Raw genomic sequence first — 16020 nt, 5'->3', positions numbered from 1 at the left:
CAGTGTTGGCAAGGGGGGTAGCACTGTGACAACTGTTAAAGTAGTGTAGATTGTCCATCTCCCATTTCCAGTTTGCGGTCTCGCAGCCCTGAGCTTCGGCTTTCACTGGGACAGAAGGTGACAGTGGAGAAGTGGGATAGAACTGAACCTGTCTTAGATTTTCCAAACACTCCACAAACTTTCTTTAGGCTATTCATGTGTACAGGCGAAGGGGTTGATGATTGTATTATCACCTAAATGACCTTTGAAGAGCCCTGACAATATCATTAATGTATTGTTCACCTGTTTTTCAGTGGTGTGGTTTTGGCGAGGGCATGGAGCACCCTGTACACAGAGGGGAGACGATGTCCCTCGGACTGCACGACAGGTACTGTGCAATGTATGTCCAAAATTTCTTCTACATCTATACACACAATCATTCAACGTTCCTCACTTTCCTCTGAAGTGGCTCATTTTAGCCATTCTGGGTTTTCTCATGTTATATGTGAACATGTAACGTTAGTAATTCTCTCATCTCTTAATTAATATATGAAGTTAGTCTAACGACATGACATTTTTTTTATTCTCTCATATTTTTGTCAGGTCTGCTTGCTTTCTCTCACGGACAGAGATAGAAATTGTGGTTTTAAACAAAAATAATATTTCCTTTTTGATAATCTGAGTTTCTACCTCTTGCATCATTTGCAATATTCTGTTTCTGTTTTAACTTTAACTTGCCTGATTACATCTTAAAGTGAGTTAAAGACATGGACTCAGTATGGAGTGTTCATGCAGCTCAGTGTGTGTGTGTGTGTGGGCTAACTTAGCTGTTGACGATGCTGCAGCAGTGATTCAGGTTGGGTTACAGCGTGTATCCATGACTCAGTCTGTCAGAGGGCTGTCATTGTCCCCCTGTTGCTGGGTAAATGGCTGCCTCTTTGGGCCTGTCTCCAGGCCCCTCTTTGGGACGTGTTGTTTTTGTACCAAGTGACTAATGCCTTATTTCAAGCTGTGAGTGGATTTTTATCCGTAAGCCATTTACTATCGTCAACGGTAATGAATTAGGAAGTTGTGTGATTGTGGAGAGCCAGGGGAGATTACTCACAACATCATGACTATTGACTATTTTAAATTCTGCTGCTCTCATGACTGTATTTTTCTGTGTCCTCTCTGGTGTAGTGTCAGCGAGGCTTCTCTAAGCCCCTGTCCTTTGTGCCTTCCTGTGTGTTGCTGCAGCTGTTCAGGGATTTTGTCTTCTCGGCGCACTTCATGAAGATTTTAGTGGAGTGCCTCAACTAGAAATGCTTTCATGACACAATGTTACAGATTTAGCTCTAACTAGAATCTGTGTCAGTGCATTTTGACCTATGGTTTATTAGAATGATGAGCTCTGACTACTCAAGTATACTGTTTTTTTGTTTTTAACAAATTGTATTTCTTTCCACCAAAACAAGTTGCTGTTATGTCTAACCTAATCCTGCCTTTAGCCATTTCCATGACCGTAACCACAACAACAGATCTTAATGGGCAATGCTTCAGTCGTGTGGTTTTATTGTTTCCCTTTTGTAAAGTTTGTATTTCCTTATTATATTGTGTCCAGTACTTTTGAAGCTAAGCAGTAGTTTGAGGCTGCCGTTCCATAGGCTTGGGCAGGGCTCTACGCTGTTACAATTGAAATTCACTACAACTGTTTGCCAGCTAAATATCTTATAACTATAGGTTTAACTATCTAAGATTCTCTATAGCTCAGGGCTCCAGCATTTGGTTTGCTAACTTGCTAGCTAAGTAGCTAACTTGCTCAAGATCAAGCTTCTTTGTTACAGCAGCGACAGTCAATCTCCTGGATCAAGATCCCTGCTGTCTAATTATTATTATTTTATATATTTGAACTTTATTTATAGATTTTCAGATATAACAAAAACAGTACAACACCAACCCCTCATTCCCCCCCCCCCCCCACCCTCCTTAATTATTTGTTTTGTGCTTGTAGCAAACTTTCAGTAGCCTATTGAGATAGTTGTATAATAAGCTGGGTTGTCTGTCCTTGCAATTAGTTTGTTTGCTTGCGCTTGTTAGCATTTAGCTACTGTCCGCTATGGGAAGTTTGGAAAGACTTGCACTGCCGGTAATACAGTATACCCCGGTATGGTATAGAAACAGCATGAAGCTATGAAAATCTGGACACCACCGAAGCCTACTGGACCAGCATGTCCCTCTGTTGTCACGCAGCTTGCTACCTCCTAACGAGCATCAAGGAATAGTTGCTAGGCAGTGGCAGTCTTTGGCCAGAGAGCGTGCCTCTGGACTGGACAACGTGGTGCAGTGGAGCGAGAGTAGACTACAAGCTGATGGGGGAGGGGTTGATGGCTTAATCAAACACACAGATTGGCAATTATTATTGACATAATGGGTTTGTCATCATTCCTCCCCTCCCAACCAACAGTAGCTTCAGCTCTCCACCATCACTATTTTGAGTGCTATTGTAATGAATAAACCATACAGCAGCTTGACTGGGTTTTAGCGAGTATATTGTGGGAGTTGAGGCGTTTTATTTCTGTCTTTCATTCTGTGCTAAGCAAAGTGTCTTTTCAATTTAAGTAGGATCACTATAATGTACATTTCATGTCCAGATGGAGGTAGTAACAAAAAGGCGGGAACATTTCAGTGCGTCACTTGGCAAGTTGATACTCCTAATGCCACAGTTGTTGGCCAGCAAACACTAGACTGCTGAAAACCTTCTTTTGAGGTGGACAGTTGACTCTTCTAGGCACTCTTAATAGCAAGCTCATGGGAACGTGTGCTGTTGGCAAGGTTTTTTTCCCCCATGTTCGCTTTTACCAGCTTCCATCTGTTGCATCGATACCCGCCAATTGGCAAATCTACATCTGTATGCGGCTCTACGCTTCTGCTGCCCACATATGAACTCAAGTACCTAAATCCAATGCCTATTCAACCCTGTACATTGGGGTGAATCTGTATTTTCTAAAGCCGACTCTTACTTCTGTCCTCAACCACATACGATGTGACGATTGGTTTTGTCAAAGGTCTTTTTTGTACTGCCCTGAATTGATCCTCTGTCTGTATTAGAGGTCGACCGATTATGATTTTTCATCACCGACACCGATTGTTGGAGGACCAAAAAAAGCCGATACCAATTAATCGGCTGATTTTTATATATATATTTGTAATAATGACAATTACAACAATACTGAATGAACACTTTTATTTGAACTAAACATAATACATCAATAAAATCTATTTAGTCTCAAATAAATAATGAAACATGTTCAATTTGGTTTAAATAATGCAAAAACACAGTGTTGAAGAAGAAAGTAAAAGTGCAATATGTGCCTTGTAAGAAAGCTAACGTTTAAGTTCCTTGCTCAGAACATGAGAACATATGAAAGCTGGTGGTTCCTTTTAACATGAGTCTTCAATATTCCCGGGTAAGAAGTTTTAGGTTATATTTATTATAGGACTATTTCTCCCTCTACCATTTGTATTTCATATACCTTTGACTATTGGATGTTCTAATAGGTACTTTAGTATTGCCAGCCTAATCTCGGGAGTTGATAGGCTTGAAGTCATAAACAGCGCAATGCTTGAAGCATTGCGAAGAGCTGCTGGCAAACGCAGGAAAGTGCTGTTTGAATGAATGCTTACGAGCCTGCTGCTGCCTACCACAGCTCAGTCGGACTGCTCTATCAAATCATAGACTTAATTATAATATAATAAACACACAGAAATACGAGCCATGGGTCATTAATATGGTCAAATCCGGAAACTATCCATTTGAAAACAAAACGTTTATTCTTTCAGTGAAATACGGAACCGTTCCGTATTTTATCAACGGGTGGCATCCATAAGTCTAAATATTGCTGTTACATTGCACAACCTTCAATGTTATGTCATAATTACGTAAAATTCTGGCAAATTAGTTCGCAACGAGCCAGGCGGCCCAAACTGCTGCATATACCCTGACTCTGTTGCACAGAATGCAAGAGAAGTGACACAATTTCCCTAGTTAAAATAAATTCATGTTAGCAGGCAATATTAACTAAATATGCAGGTTTAAAATATATACAGTGGGGAGAACAAGTATTTGATACACTGCCGATTTTGAAGGTTTTCCTACTTACAAAGCATGTAGAGGTCTGTAATTTTTATCATAGGTACACTTCAACTGTGAGAGACGGAATCTAAAACAAAAATCCAAAAAATCACATTGTATGATTTTTAAGTAATTAATTTGCATTTTATTGCATGACATAAGTATTTGATACATCAGAAAAGCAGAACTGAATATTTGGTACAGAAACCTTAGTTTGCAATTACAGAGATCATATGTTTCCTGTAGTTCTTGACCAGGTTTGCACACACTGCAGCAGGGATTTTGGCCCACTCCTCCATACAGACCTTCTCCAGATCCTTCAGGTTTCGGGGCTGTCGCTGGGCAATACGGACTTTCGGCTCCCTCCAAAGATTTTCTATTGGGTTCAGGTCTGGAGACTGGCTAGGCCACTCCAGGACCTTGAGATGCTTCTTACGGAGCCACTCCTTAGTTGCCCTGGCTGTGTGTTTCGGGTCGTTGTCATGCTGGAAGACCCAGCCACGACCCATCTTCAATGCTCTTACTGAGGGAAGGAGGTTGTTGGTCAAGATCTCGCGATACATGGCCCCATCCATCCTCCCTTCAATACGGTGCAGTCGTCCTGTCCCCTTTGCAGAAAAGCATCCCCAAAGAATGATGTTTCCACCTCCATGCTTCACGGTTGGGATGGTGTTCTTGGGGTTGTACTCATCCTTCTATTCCTCCAAACACGGCGAGTGGAGTTTAGAGCAAAAAGCTCTATTTTTGTCTCATCAGACCACATGACCTTCTCCCATTCCTCCTCTGGATCATCCAGATGGTCATTGGCAAACTTCAGACGGGCCTGGACATGCGCTGGCTTGAGCAGGGGGACCTTGCGTGCGCTGCAGGATTTTAATCCAGGACGGCGTAGTGTGTTACTAATGGTTTTCTTTGAGACTGTGGTCCCAGCTCTCTTCAGGTCATTGACCAGGTCCTGCCGTGTAATTCTGGGCTGATCCCTCACATTCCTCATGATCATTGATGCCCCACGAGGTGAGATCTTGCATGGAGCCCCAGACCGAGGGTGATTGACCGTCATCTTGAACTTCTTCCATTTTCTAATAATTGTGCCAACAGTTGTTGCCTTCTCACCAAGCTGCTTGGCTATTGTCCTGTAGCCCATCCCAGCCTTGTACAGGTCTACAATTTATCCCTGATGTCCTTACACAGCTCTCTGGTCTTGGCCATTGTGGAGAGGTTGGAGTCTGTTTGATTGAGTGTGTGGACAGGTGTCTTTTATACAGGTAACGAGTTCAAACAGGTGCAGTTAATACAGGTAATGAGTGGAGAACAGGAGGGCTTCTTAAAGAAAAACTAACAGGTCTGTGAGAGCCGGAATTCTTACTGGTTGGTAGGTGATCAAATACTTATGTCATGCAATAAAATGCAAATTAATTACTTAAAAATCATACAATGTGATTTTCTGGATTTTTGTTTTAGATTCCGTCTCTCACAGTTGAAGTGTACCTATGATAAAAATGACAGACCTCTACATGCTTTGTAAGTAGGAAAACCTGCAAAATCGGCAGTGTATCAAATACTTGTTCTCCCCACTGTACATGTGTATTGATTTTAAGAAAGGCGTTAATGTTTTAGGTACACATTGGTGCAAAGACAGTGCTTTTTTCGCAAATGCGCTTGTTAAATCACCCGTTTGGCGAAGTAGGCTGTGATTCAATGATAAATGAACAGGCACCGCATCGATTATATGCAACGCAGGACAAGCTAGATAAACTAGTAATATCCTCAACCATGTGTAGTTAACTAGTGATTATGTTAAGATTGATTGTTTTTTATAAGATACGTTTAATGCTAGCTAGCACCTTACCTTGGCTCCTTGCTGCACTCGCATAACATGTAGTCAGCCTGCCACGCAGTCTCCTCGTGGAGTGCAATGTAATCGGGTATGATCGGTGTCCAAAAATGCCGATTACCGATTATTACGAAAACTTGAAATCGGCCCTAATTAATCTGCCATTCCGATTTATCGGTCGACCTCTAGTCTGTATGCCGTATTCTCTGACTGGCTGTCTGTGATTATGCAGATGAGGCTAATCTCATTTAAGATGTGTAAGAAAGATGCATTTTCTTGACCGTTAATATGAAAAGTTAAACATTAATCAGTAACCCATTACCCAGCTAAGCCTAATTCTAGTAGCAGTTCTATTGTACTACACCCTGGCTTGTTTTATTTAGGACTACACAGAGTTTGTATTGTCTGGCTGAAAGTGGATCATGACAAAAGACAGAATGTGAAAAGGCATACATAGAGAGTGTTCTTATGGTAGATGTTTGTAGGGCTTTGAGCACGGTTCTATCCATCCTTCTCCAGCCCTGCCTGCCTGCTGCTGTTTCTGCACTCCTCAGTAGAAGTCCTCAGCCTTCAGCACCTGCTGGGCCTCTGCTTTCATCACCTCATCCCTCTGAAACCAGGCAAACTTTTGTTGCTCTCTACATCAGTCTTTGATTTTTCTACACGTGGTGAGTTTCTCTTAACTAGCACTTTCAGCAGGATTATTTCTCACCCCAGAAACGCTTTGATAACGACAAATGCATATTATTTTCTGATAATTGCCAAGCCTTTCGAAATGCGTTAAAATGTGAAACAAACCAGGCGCTGTTTCATAGCTGGAACATGACGTTCAGGGCACTTGCTTTTTTTATTTTCTTTTTCTACATGGTTCTTATTTGGATAGTGCTGAGTCATTAGTACTTTTTAATGTCGGTTCGGTTTCAGTTAGATTATATAAAAATGATCACGGTTTTCGGTTTTGATTTTTAGATTTTATTTTTTTACATTAAATTCACTATACGTTATGTGGGTTCAATGCCGTAACACAGAATAAACAATTCATAAAAGTCCCATGATGGTAGTGACTGCCCATTACAGCTTATCACTTATTAACTATAAGTCATTCACATTACTTTTTTAAAATATTTCAGATGTTGTGTATATTACATTTGTTTTGTTTAATTACTTTATTTAATTCCAAGTCATCATCTCATCTCTATAGAGCTGCTGCCTATGCTGTATGACAAAACCACTATACCAACTATCAATCACTTAGAAGATCATGTATTTTCAGGCTCGTGAAGCAACTGCTTTATATTTCTCTCGATAGTGCGTTCTCTCAGTCTCCGTGTCTGCTGCGCTCAAACTGACAAGTTTTTATGCGTGTGTGCAATGGATTATGGTCATTGTAGTTAATTACCACATTTTCAGCGCTAAACTATGTAGAATATTGGCTTGTTGGAAACTTCAACTCCCTGCTACATTGCACAGTTCAGGCTGATCTGATTTATCTCTACAAAAACTGCACATCGATCTCACAGAAAAAAAAGCACGAAGTGGAATTCAAATGATTGAACCGACGTCGGTCAATTATACTGAACAAAAATATAAACGCAACAATTTCTAAGATTTTACTGAGTTACAGTTCATGTAAGGAAATCAGTCAATTGAAATAGATACATTAGCATTAGGGCTAATGAATAGTATATGGCGTTTAGACAGTACAGTTCCCTCTGTGTCCACTAGATGGTATGTGTTTGTCTGTTCTGCAGTCAGTCACGAGGGCTGTCTGTTCCCCTTATGTTCATACAGGCATGAACCCACACCTAATGGCCAGTACAAATGTCAGTCAAAGGCAAGGTACACAATGCAAAACAATCTTATGGACAAGAAAATGTGTAGATGGTCAACACTTTTTTTAATATGGTGTATGTGTTATTTTAGTCCAGTGTGTGTTTGTTAGAACAGTGATGGGGTGTGCGTTAAAGTGAGACAGAGTATAGCAGTGTTACAGCACAGTGAGGATGCATTCCTGTCATCCAGGGCTGTTGGGTCAGTGTGTTTGCATAGCTCAGGAGTCTGTCTGTTTCTCTCTCTCTCGTGCTGTCTCTCTCCTCTCCCAACCCCTCCCCCCAACGACCCTAATCGCTTCTGAAAGAAGTCCACAGATTGATGCTCACCAAGGCTCTGATAAAAGCAGCCATTGTCAGGCTTCACTCTAAAAGCTGGAGGAGTTTGGTTATTGAGGACTAGGCTATCAGTGCTGCCGCCCCTCTTTGTTCCCAGCCTGTCTTGTTCTTCATAATACTGCTCAGTTGTTGTGGCTTGCAGGGCAGAAGTCAAACGACGTAATAATGACGCAGTTTCTTCAATAGATGTTCAGATGACATTCTGTTTTTGAAGAAGGGAAGTGTTTCATGATGAAACGTACAATGATTGCAAAATTGCATTGGCCTAACTAGCTTAGTCTTTTTAAATGGGCAACTCTACATTTAGGACTATCTGGTTTCATGACAGATCCAGTACCATGTTTAGATGTTTGCCCTCCGTTTTTGATTTAGGATTGTATCTAAATAAAGAGGAGCAGCTTTAGTACCCTAGATACAGGCTGTAGTACAGGTCAGTATAACCTGCACACAGAGCTCAGGCTGTAGTATAGGGCAGTATAACCTGCACACACAGCTCGGGCTGTAGTATAGGGCAGTATAACCTGCACACACAGCTCAGGCTGTAGTACAGGGCAGTATAACCTGTACACACAGCTCAGGCTGTAGTACAGGGCAGTATAACATGCACACACAGCTCAGGCTGTAGTACAGGGCAGTATAACATGCACACACAGCTCAGGCTGTTGTACAGGGCAGTATAACATGCACACACAGCTCAGGCTGTAGTACAGGGCAGTATAACATGCACACACAGCTCAGGCTGTAGTACAGGGCAGTATAACATGCACACACAGCTCAGGCTGTAGTACAGGGCAGTATAACATGCACACAGAGTACAGGGCAGTATAACATGCACACAGAGCTCAGGCTGTAGTACAGGGCAGTATAACATGCACACAGAGTACAGGGCAGTATAACATGCACACACAGCTCAGTTTTTTGATCCAGAGACAGGCGTGGTGTGTTTTTTCACTCTGATATTAATTGTATTTTGTATGGAGGAGGAGCCGGTACAAATGAACATATTCAGCCATGCTTTGTTCACTCAGACAGACGCATATTCATAATTTTTATGTGCTCACATCTGGCTCAGCGCCATCCCCACTCATCTGACAAAGGGGTTTTTAATCCCCTGGTTTCCATTGTCTGTTTCATTCCTACCGCCATCATACAGTTTAATCTGCACCCATAAACATATTCTCCCCGTCATCCTCTGAAACCACAGACAGAGACTGAGAACATGACTACCCTGCCTGAGAGACCAGGCTGTGTACGCTGTTGAAAGAGTTTCATAGTGATGAAGTGGCCCAAGACATCATGGCTCCAATGAAATTACCTGTAGTGGTTCTATTGGTTGATATTCTCCCTAGTTATGGGACGAGATAGTGAGGAGTCAACCTTGAGGGAGGGGTTAAGGGCAGGTTGGAAGACATTCCCTTAAGCTCCAGAGTGAGAAAGCAGGAGTGGGGTGACTAGGGGTCCCAGCTTGGCTGAGGCTGGCACTTTTAGAAGTTCCACAATAGGTTGTTTTTCATGACGATGGGAGTAGAAGAGATTTGAAACAAAGGGCTAGAGAGAGGGCTTGTCAAAAGGAAGTAGCACACAGGAAATGACTTTGCTTTAGACTTCTTGACAGGGCCTTCAGAGCTCTTTGGACGAGAGAGACTGTAATCGTGGAAATGAGCTGCACAGTGCTCTATTCATGGTTGTATTTTTCTCTTAGTGCTTGGGTGAATGTTGATCTGAGGTTTAAAGGTGATTTAGTGTTCCATCTTGATCAGCTAGCTGCCTCAGGCAAGGCCGTGGCTTACTGCACACTGTGGGAAGATCTCAATTGCATACTCCTCGCATCCTCTCTCCTTGTCCCCTTTTCAAAACCCATTGGATTAGAAAGCCAGAGATCCCTCCCCTTTTGACTTTCTGATCCAATGGGTTTTGAGAAGGAGACGAGGAGAGAGGACGCGAGGAGTATGCAATTGAGATGATCTGTGTTCCTGCTAGATAAGAGGGCACCATGGATGACGGCCATGCAGGAGACACTATGAGGGGACAATCTAACTGCAAGGGTCCAGTGGAATGAGATCTTCATTGTATATCTACACAATCTGCCATGCTTGCATATTAGGCTTATATTTTATCTTTGATTAAAGTCCGGAGTGGAGAATAAACATTCCCTCCAAAGGTGTAGAGGGACAAGTTGTCCGTAGAAATATAATTCTATTCCTATGATGTACTCTCTCTCCCACATGGAATTACACCTAGCCTCCTAGCCTATGTGGGTGTATCCGAAGTCGCACTGTAGAGGTTTTATTACTAGTTATAAATAGGAGGATGTTAACTTAATGGATTGCTGGTTAGAAATACCAAACGTTCCTTTCTATTTCCCAGTGTAAACTAGTGGTATTTTAGGCACTGCTCTCCTGAGGGTGGGGAGACGCTAGCTACTGTATTTAAGCCTCTGCTCAGTGCTGTGGGTTTTTCTCCTCCCTTTCTCTTACTCATCCCTCCTCTCCCCTCCACCTCCCCCCTCACTATAACAAGCCCAGCACTGCAGTCGCCGCTCCTTTAACAAGGTGGCACTGTTGTTGAGCTGCTGGGCTAGAGCAGCCTCAAAGGACGGGAGGCTTTTTCCCTTCTAACAGAGATGACTGTGAGCTGCCGTTGCCCCTGTAGACACAGGAGATAGGATCCATTGGCTTCTTCTCACTGCTACCACTGCTACCGTTAGTGTCATAAGCCGGTGTAGCCTGCGCTGCTGCTGCTGCCTATACCACTCCACCGCTGTCGCTGCTGCTCTCCCTGCCTCTGATCCTTGTGGGCAGAGTGGGATGGAAGCCCTCGCTGGAAGCCTTTTCATGGAAATGCTCTTTGCCGTTATTTGCGCTGTAGCTCCGTGCTGGTGACAACATGCCGTTAAAATGGAAAAGCGGTTCTCCTGTCAGCTGGAAATTCCCAGTGCAAGTTCTTAAGACATCCAGGTCCTCACCGCTCTCTCCTGCCTATATGTGAGTAAGGAAAAAATTCCATTCATAGCATGCTGTGGTGGTGTATTTTCAGTTTTAGATTTCAGTTCAGTTGTGGTGTATTATTTTGGGGTATGGGGAGTCCCCCTCTCTCATTGCAGCCTAATTGGGCAGAATATGATGGGAGTGTTGTTGTGTGTCGATTTAATACCCTCCTTTGTGCCGCGTGTGATGACTGGCCAGCTAGCGGAGCGCTGTACTCTAGATCGGTGTGATGACTGGCCAGCTAGCGGAGCGCTGTCCTCTATAGCGGTGTGATGACTGGCCAGCTAGCGGAGCGCTGTCCTCGAGCGGTGTGATGACTGGCCAGCTAGCGGAGCGCTGTCCTCTATAGCGGTGTGATGACTGGCCAGCTAGCGGAGCGCTGTCCTCTAGAGCGGTGTGCTGACTGGTCAGCTAGCGGAGCGCTGTCCTCGAGCGGTGTGATGACTGGTCAGCTAGCGGAGCGCTGTCCTCTAGCGCGGTGTGCTGACTGGCCAGCTAGCGGAGCGCTGTCCTCTAGAGCGGTGTGCTGACTGGCCAGCTAGCGGAACGCTGTCCTCTAGAGCGGTGTGCTGACTGGCCAGCTAGCAGAGCGCTGTCCTCTAGAGCGGTGTGATGACTGGCCAGCTAGCGGAGCGCTGTCCTCTAGCGCGGTGTGCTGACTGGCCAGCTAGCGGAACGCTGTCCTCTAGAGCGGTGTGCTGACTGGCCAGCTAGCAGAGCGCTGTCCTCTAGAGCGGTGTGCTGACTGGCCAGCTAGCGGAGCGCTGTCCTCTAGAGCGGTGTGCTGACTGGCCAGCTAGCGGAGCGCTGTCCTCTAGAGCGGTGTGATGACTGGCCAGCTAGCGGAGCGCTGTCCTCTAGAGCGGTGTGCTGACTGGCCAGCTAGCGGAACGCTGTCCTCTAGAGCAGTATGGCTTATTATCCATGGACGTGGCCCATTTTACAATTTTCTGGGGCAAGGACCACATCCACTGCCCCTCTCCGCCCTCTCTGGGGCTGTGTTTTTCCACCTGCAAGGACTGTCGGCCGCCACAGCAAGCTTGGGAGGAGGAGCCTGCCTTCCTTTGTCAGGGCGTCAGGCTTGCCCTGGTTTAGGAGCTATTGTCTGTTGCTGTGGAGGGGGGAAGGGCAGAATATGGAGGGTCCCTCCAGGCTCTCCTTCCTCCATCTCCTCCTTTCTGGGCGAGAAGCCCCATATCATCCTCTGCCAGTCACCCTGCTAGGCTAGCTCTAGGTAAATGGCAGGGATCAGAGTATCTTTCCTAACCAGTGTACAGTAGTAACCTGTTTTAATCTGTCTTGAAAGACAGTGTACAGTAACCAAGCGTAATCTGGTTTGGAGGATAGTAAACAGTAGTAACCTGGTTTAATCTGCCTTGGAGGATAGTAAACAGTAGTAACCTGGCTTAATCTGGCATGGAGGACAGTGTACAGTAACCTAGCTTAATCTGGTTTGGAGGACAGTGTACAGTAACCTGGTTTAACCCGGTTTGGAGGACAGTGTACAGTAATTTGGCTTAATCTGGTTTGGAGGACAGTGTACAGTAACCAGGCTTAATCTGCCTTGGTGGATAGTATACCGTAGTAACCTGGCTTGGAGGATAGTATACAGTAGTAACCTGGCTTTATCTGGTTTGGAGAACAGTGTACAGTAACTTGTTTTAATCTGGTTTGAAGGATAGTGTACAGTAACCTGATTTAATCTGATTTGGAGGATAGTGTACAGTAGTAATTTGTCCTAATCTGGTTTGGAGGACAGTATACGGTAACCTGGTTTAGTCTGGCTTGGAGGATAGTGTACAGTAGTAACCTGTCCTAATCTGGCTTGGAGGACAGTGTACATTAATCTGTCTTGGAGGACTGGCATCCTCAGGAGCAGAGACGGTATCAGTGCTGTCAATCCTGGCAAGTGAAAATGAACGTTGGTACATTGCTTCTTAGTTAAAGCTAGATTGAAAGGCTAATGGTCAGTTGATGTGTGTTTGATTTTTGGCTTAATTTTATCCTCATATTTCTAGTGGAATTTCAGGCTCTGTTTGCTCGTTCTTTATTGCAAAATGAATGAGATGGTCTCGATATATGCTTTACCATACAGTAGATGCGTCATTTACATTAGATATTGCATGCGGCAACATTAGGCTTATTGGCATAAAAATGTCTACATTTTACCTTACCTTTCTATAAACTTTATATGCCTCCTGAGTGGATGCAAATACTGTAAGTTTGTTTACATTGCGGTCATCCATGCCCTATTTAAGTGAACTCCCTAATGCGTTGCAGATGCATAGAATGTTTGATTTTTCCCATCAACCCAATTATATTTACATGGTAAAGCACCAAGAATATGCCTTCAGTGTTCTAGTGTTCAGGGTTTGAGGTAAATGGAATGGCAGGTAAATCTCTAAAAGAAAAAGGGGTTGAGTCTTAATGTGCATTAGTTTACATACGGATTCACATCAAGTCTCTGCCTGTAATGTTTTGGCTAATATTTCCCAAAACCAGAATGACATCATGGGGAAAATTCCTTTACAGTCACAGTACATTTCTAAATGTAATTCAAATTGAACATTTGCGCATAATTGTATATCAAAAGAGTTAATTTATTTTTGTATCCTAAATTGAATTGACATGGACTTGACCCCATTCCTGGAGCCACCAATTCTCACATGGGAGACTTAGTTTAAAGATGATTCATATGGATTGAGAAACTAACATACAGGGCTATAGACCTACATATTTTACCATTGCATATAGTGCTTTGTCTCTAACGTTAGGACAGTCAAATAGCTTTTTTCCCTTATAAAAATGACTAACAAAAAGACTAACCTTTAATACTGAGCCATGCCCTCCCTAGCCCGGCCCAGTTGCTATTTTTCCTTCTGATTTTAGGTTTCTCTATGCAGCCTACGGTAAGGATGGGAATGGGCTCTGTGTGCGTAGCTTCTCCCCTTTCACTAGATATGGCCGTTTTCAACATGGAGACTGAGTAGCATATGGGGATGCCTGTTTAACATCTACCACAGGGATAGGGTGTTATTTTAGTTTTTAGTTTTAATGTCACGGGCAAAAGTACAGTGAAATAAATATTCTAATTTCTAATAAGAGCTAACTTCTGCATTGCTTGCTGTTTGGGGTTTTAGACTGGTTTCTGTACAGCACTCTGACATCTGCTGTCAGGAAGCTATATACAGGGTCTGTTCCAGGGTCAGTAAGCTATATACCGGGTCAGTAGCTATAAACAGAGTCAGATCCAGGGTCAGTAAGCTATATACAGAGTCAGTTCCAGGGTCAGTAGCTATATACAGAGTCAGTTCCAGGGTCAGTAGCTATATACAGAGTCAGTTCCAGGGTCAGTAAGCTATATACAGGGTCAGTTCCAGGGTCAGTAAGCTATATACAGAGTCAGTTCCAGGGTCAGTAGCTATATACAGAGTCAGTTCCAGGGTCAGTAGCTATATACAGAGTCAGTTCCAGGGTCAGTAGCTATATACAGAGTCAGTTCCAGGGTCAGTAGCTATATACAGAGTCAGTTCCAGGGTCAGTAAGCTATATACAGGGTCAGTTCCAGGGTCAGTAAGCTATATACAGAGTCAGTTCCAGGGTCAGTAGCTATATACAGAGTCAGTTCCAGGGTCAGTAGCTATATACAGAGTCAGTTCCAGGGTCAGTAGCTATATACAGAGTCAGTTCCAGGGTCAGTAAGCTATATACAGTGTCAGTTCCATGGGTCAGTAGCTATATACAGAGTCAGTTCCATGGGTCAGTAGCTATATACAGTCAGTTCCAGGGTCAGTAAGCTATATACAGTGTCAGTTCCATGGGTCAGTAGCTATATACAGAGTCAGTTCCATGGGTCAGTAGCTATATACAGAGTCAGTTCCAGGGTCAGTAAGCTATATACAGAGTCAGTTCCAGGGTCAGTAGCCATATACAGGGTCAGTTCCAGGGTCAGTAGCTATGTACACAGTCAGTAGCTGTATACAGGGTCAGTTCCATTACTATATTTACAATGTGCATGGATACTGGAGTGATGGAGGTAGATAGGTATAGGGGTAAGGTGACTAGACATTAGGATATATGATGAACAGAGTAGCAGCTTCGTAAATTAAGATTATATGTGAGTGTGTGTAGAGTGAGTATACATGTGTGTGTGTGTGTGTGTGTGTGTTGGAGTGTGCGTGAGTCAAATCACATTTTATTGGTCACATACACATGGTTAGCAGATGTTATTGTGAGTGTAGCGAAATGCTTATGCTTCTAGATCCGACAGTGCAGCAGTATCTAACAGGTAATATCTAACAAATTCCACAACATAACCTAATACACACAATCTAGTAAAGGAATGGGATGAGAATATATAAGTATAAAATATATGGATTAGCAGTGACAGAGCGGCTAAGATGCAATAGATAGTATAGAATAGATAGTGTAGTATACAGTATATACATATGAGATAAGTAATGCGAGATATGTAAACATTCTTAAGTGTGCAGAGTCCTGTGAGTGTGCATAGAGGCAGTGCAAAAATAAAACAAGGGCCAACTCAGATAGCCCGTATAGCCATTTTGTTAGCTATTTAGCAGTCTTATGGCTTTGGGATAGAAGCTGTTCAGGATGTCTGGTTTCAGACTTTATGCACTGGTGCCGCTTGCTTTGCTGAAGCAGAGAGAACAGTCTTTGGCTTGGGTGGTTGGAGTCTTTAACAATTTTCCGGGGCTTCGTTTCACACACTGATTTTAAAGGTCCTGGATGGCAGAAAGCTCTGCCACAGTGATCTACTGGGCTGTCCTCACCACCCTCTGTAGTGCCATGCAATCGAGGGCGGTGCTGTTGCCGTACCAAGCAGTGATGCAGCAGGTGAAGATGCTCTCAATGGTGCAGCTGTAGATAGTGCAGCCAAACATTTTCTCAACCTCCTGAGGGGGAAGAGGCGCTGTTCGC

The 16020-nt window shown here is 43.6% G+C and overlaps 1 protein-coding gene across 6 annotated transcripts in view; it reads left to right on the top strand.

Moving 5' to 3' along the window:
* Positions 1-16020, top strand: part of LOC139552569 (kelch-like protein 13) — a 62195-nt gene that overhangs the window by 5256 nt on the left and 40919 nt on the right. For 2 of the 6 annotated variants that reach the window (XM_071364418.1, XM_071364415.1), the window contains exon 2: positions 294-367. In XM_071364418.1, coding sequence (XP_071220519.1) covers positions 315-367 — 53 coding nt within the window. In that variant the 5' untranslated portion in view covers positions 294-314. Of the gene's footprint in view, positions 1-293; positions 380-10623; positions 11077-16020 lie in introns of those variants that run through there. The other 4 variants (XM_071364417.1, XM_071364414.1, XM_071364413.1 and 1 more) reach the window with 3 other exon arrangements.

Source organism: Salvelinus alpinus, chromosome 24 (assembly GCF_045679555.1).
Source record: "Salvelinus alpinus chromosome 24, SLU_Salpinus.1, whole genome shotgun sequence".
Lineage (NCBI taxonomy): Eukaryota > Metazoa > Chordata > Actinopteri > Salmoniformes > Salmonidae > Salvelinus > Salvelinus alpinus.
This window is presented reverse-complemented; position numbering and strand designations above follow the sequence as displayed.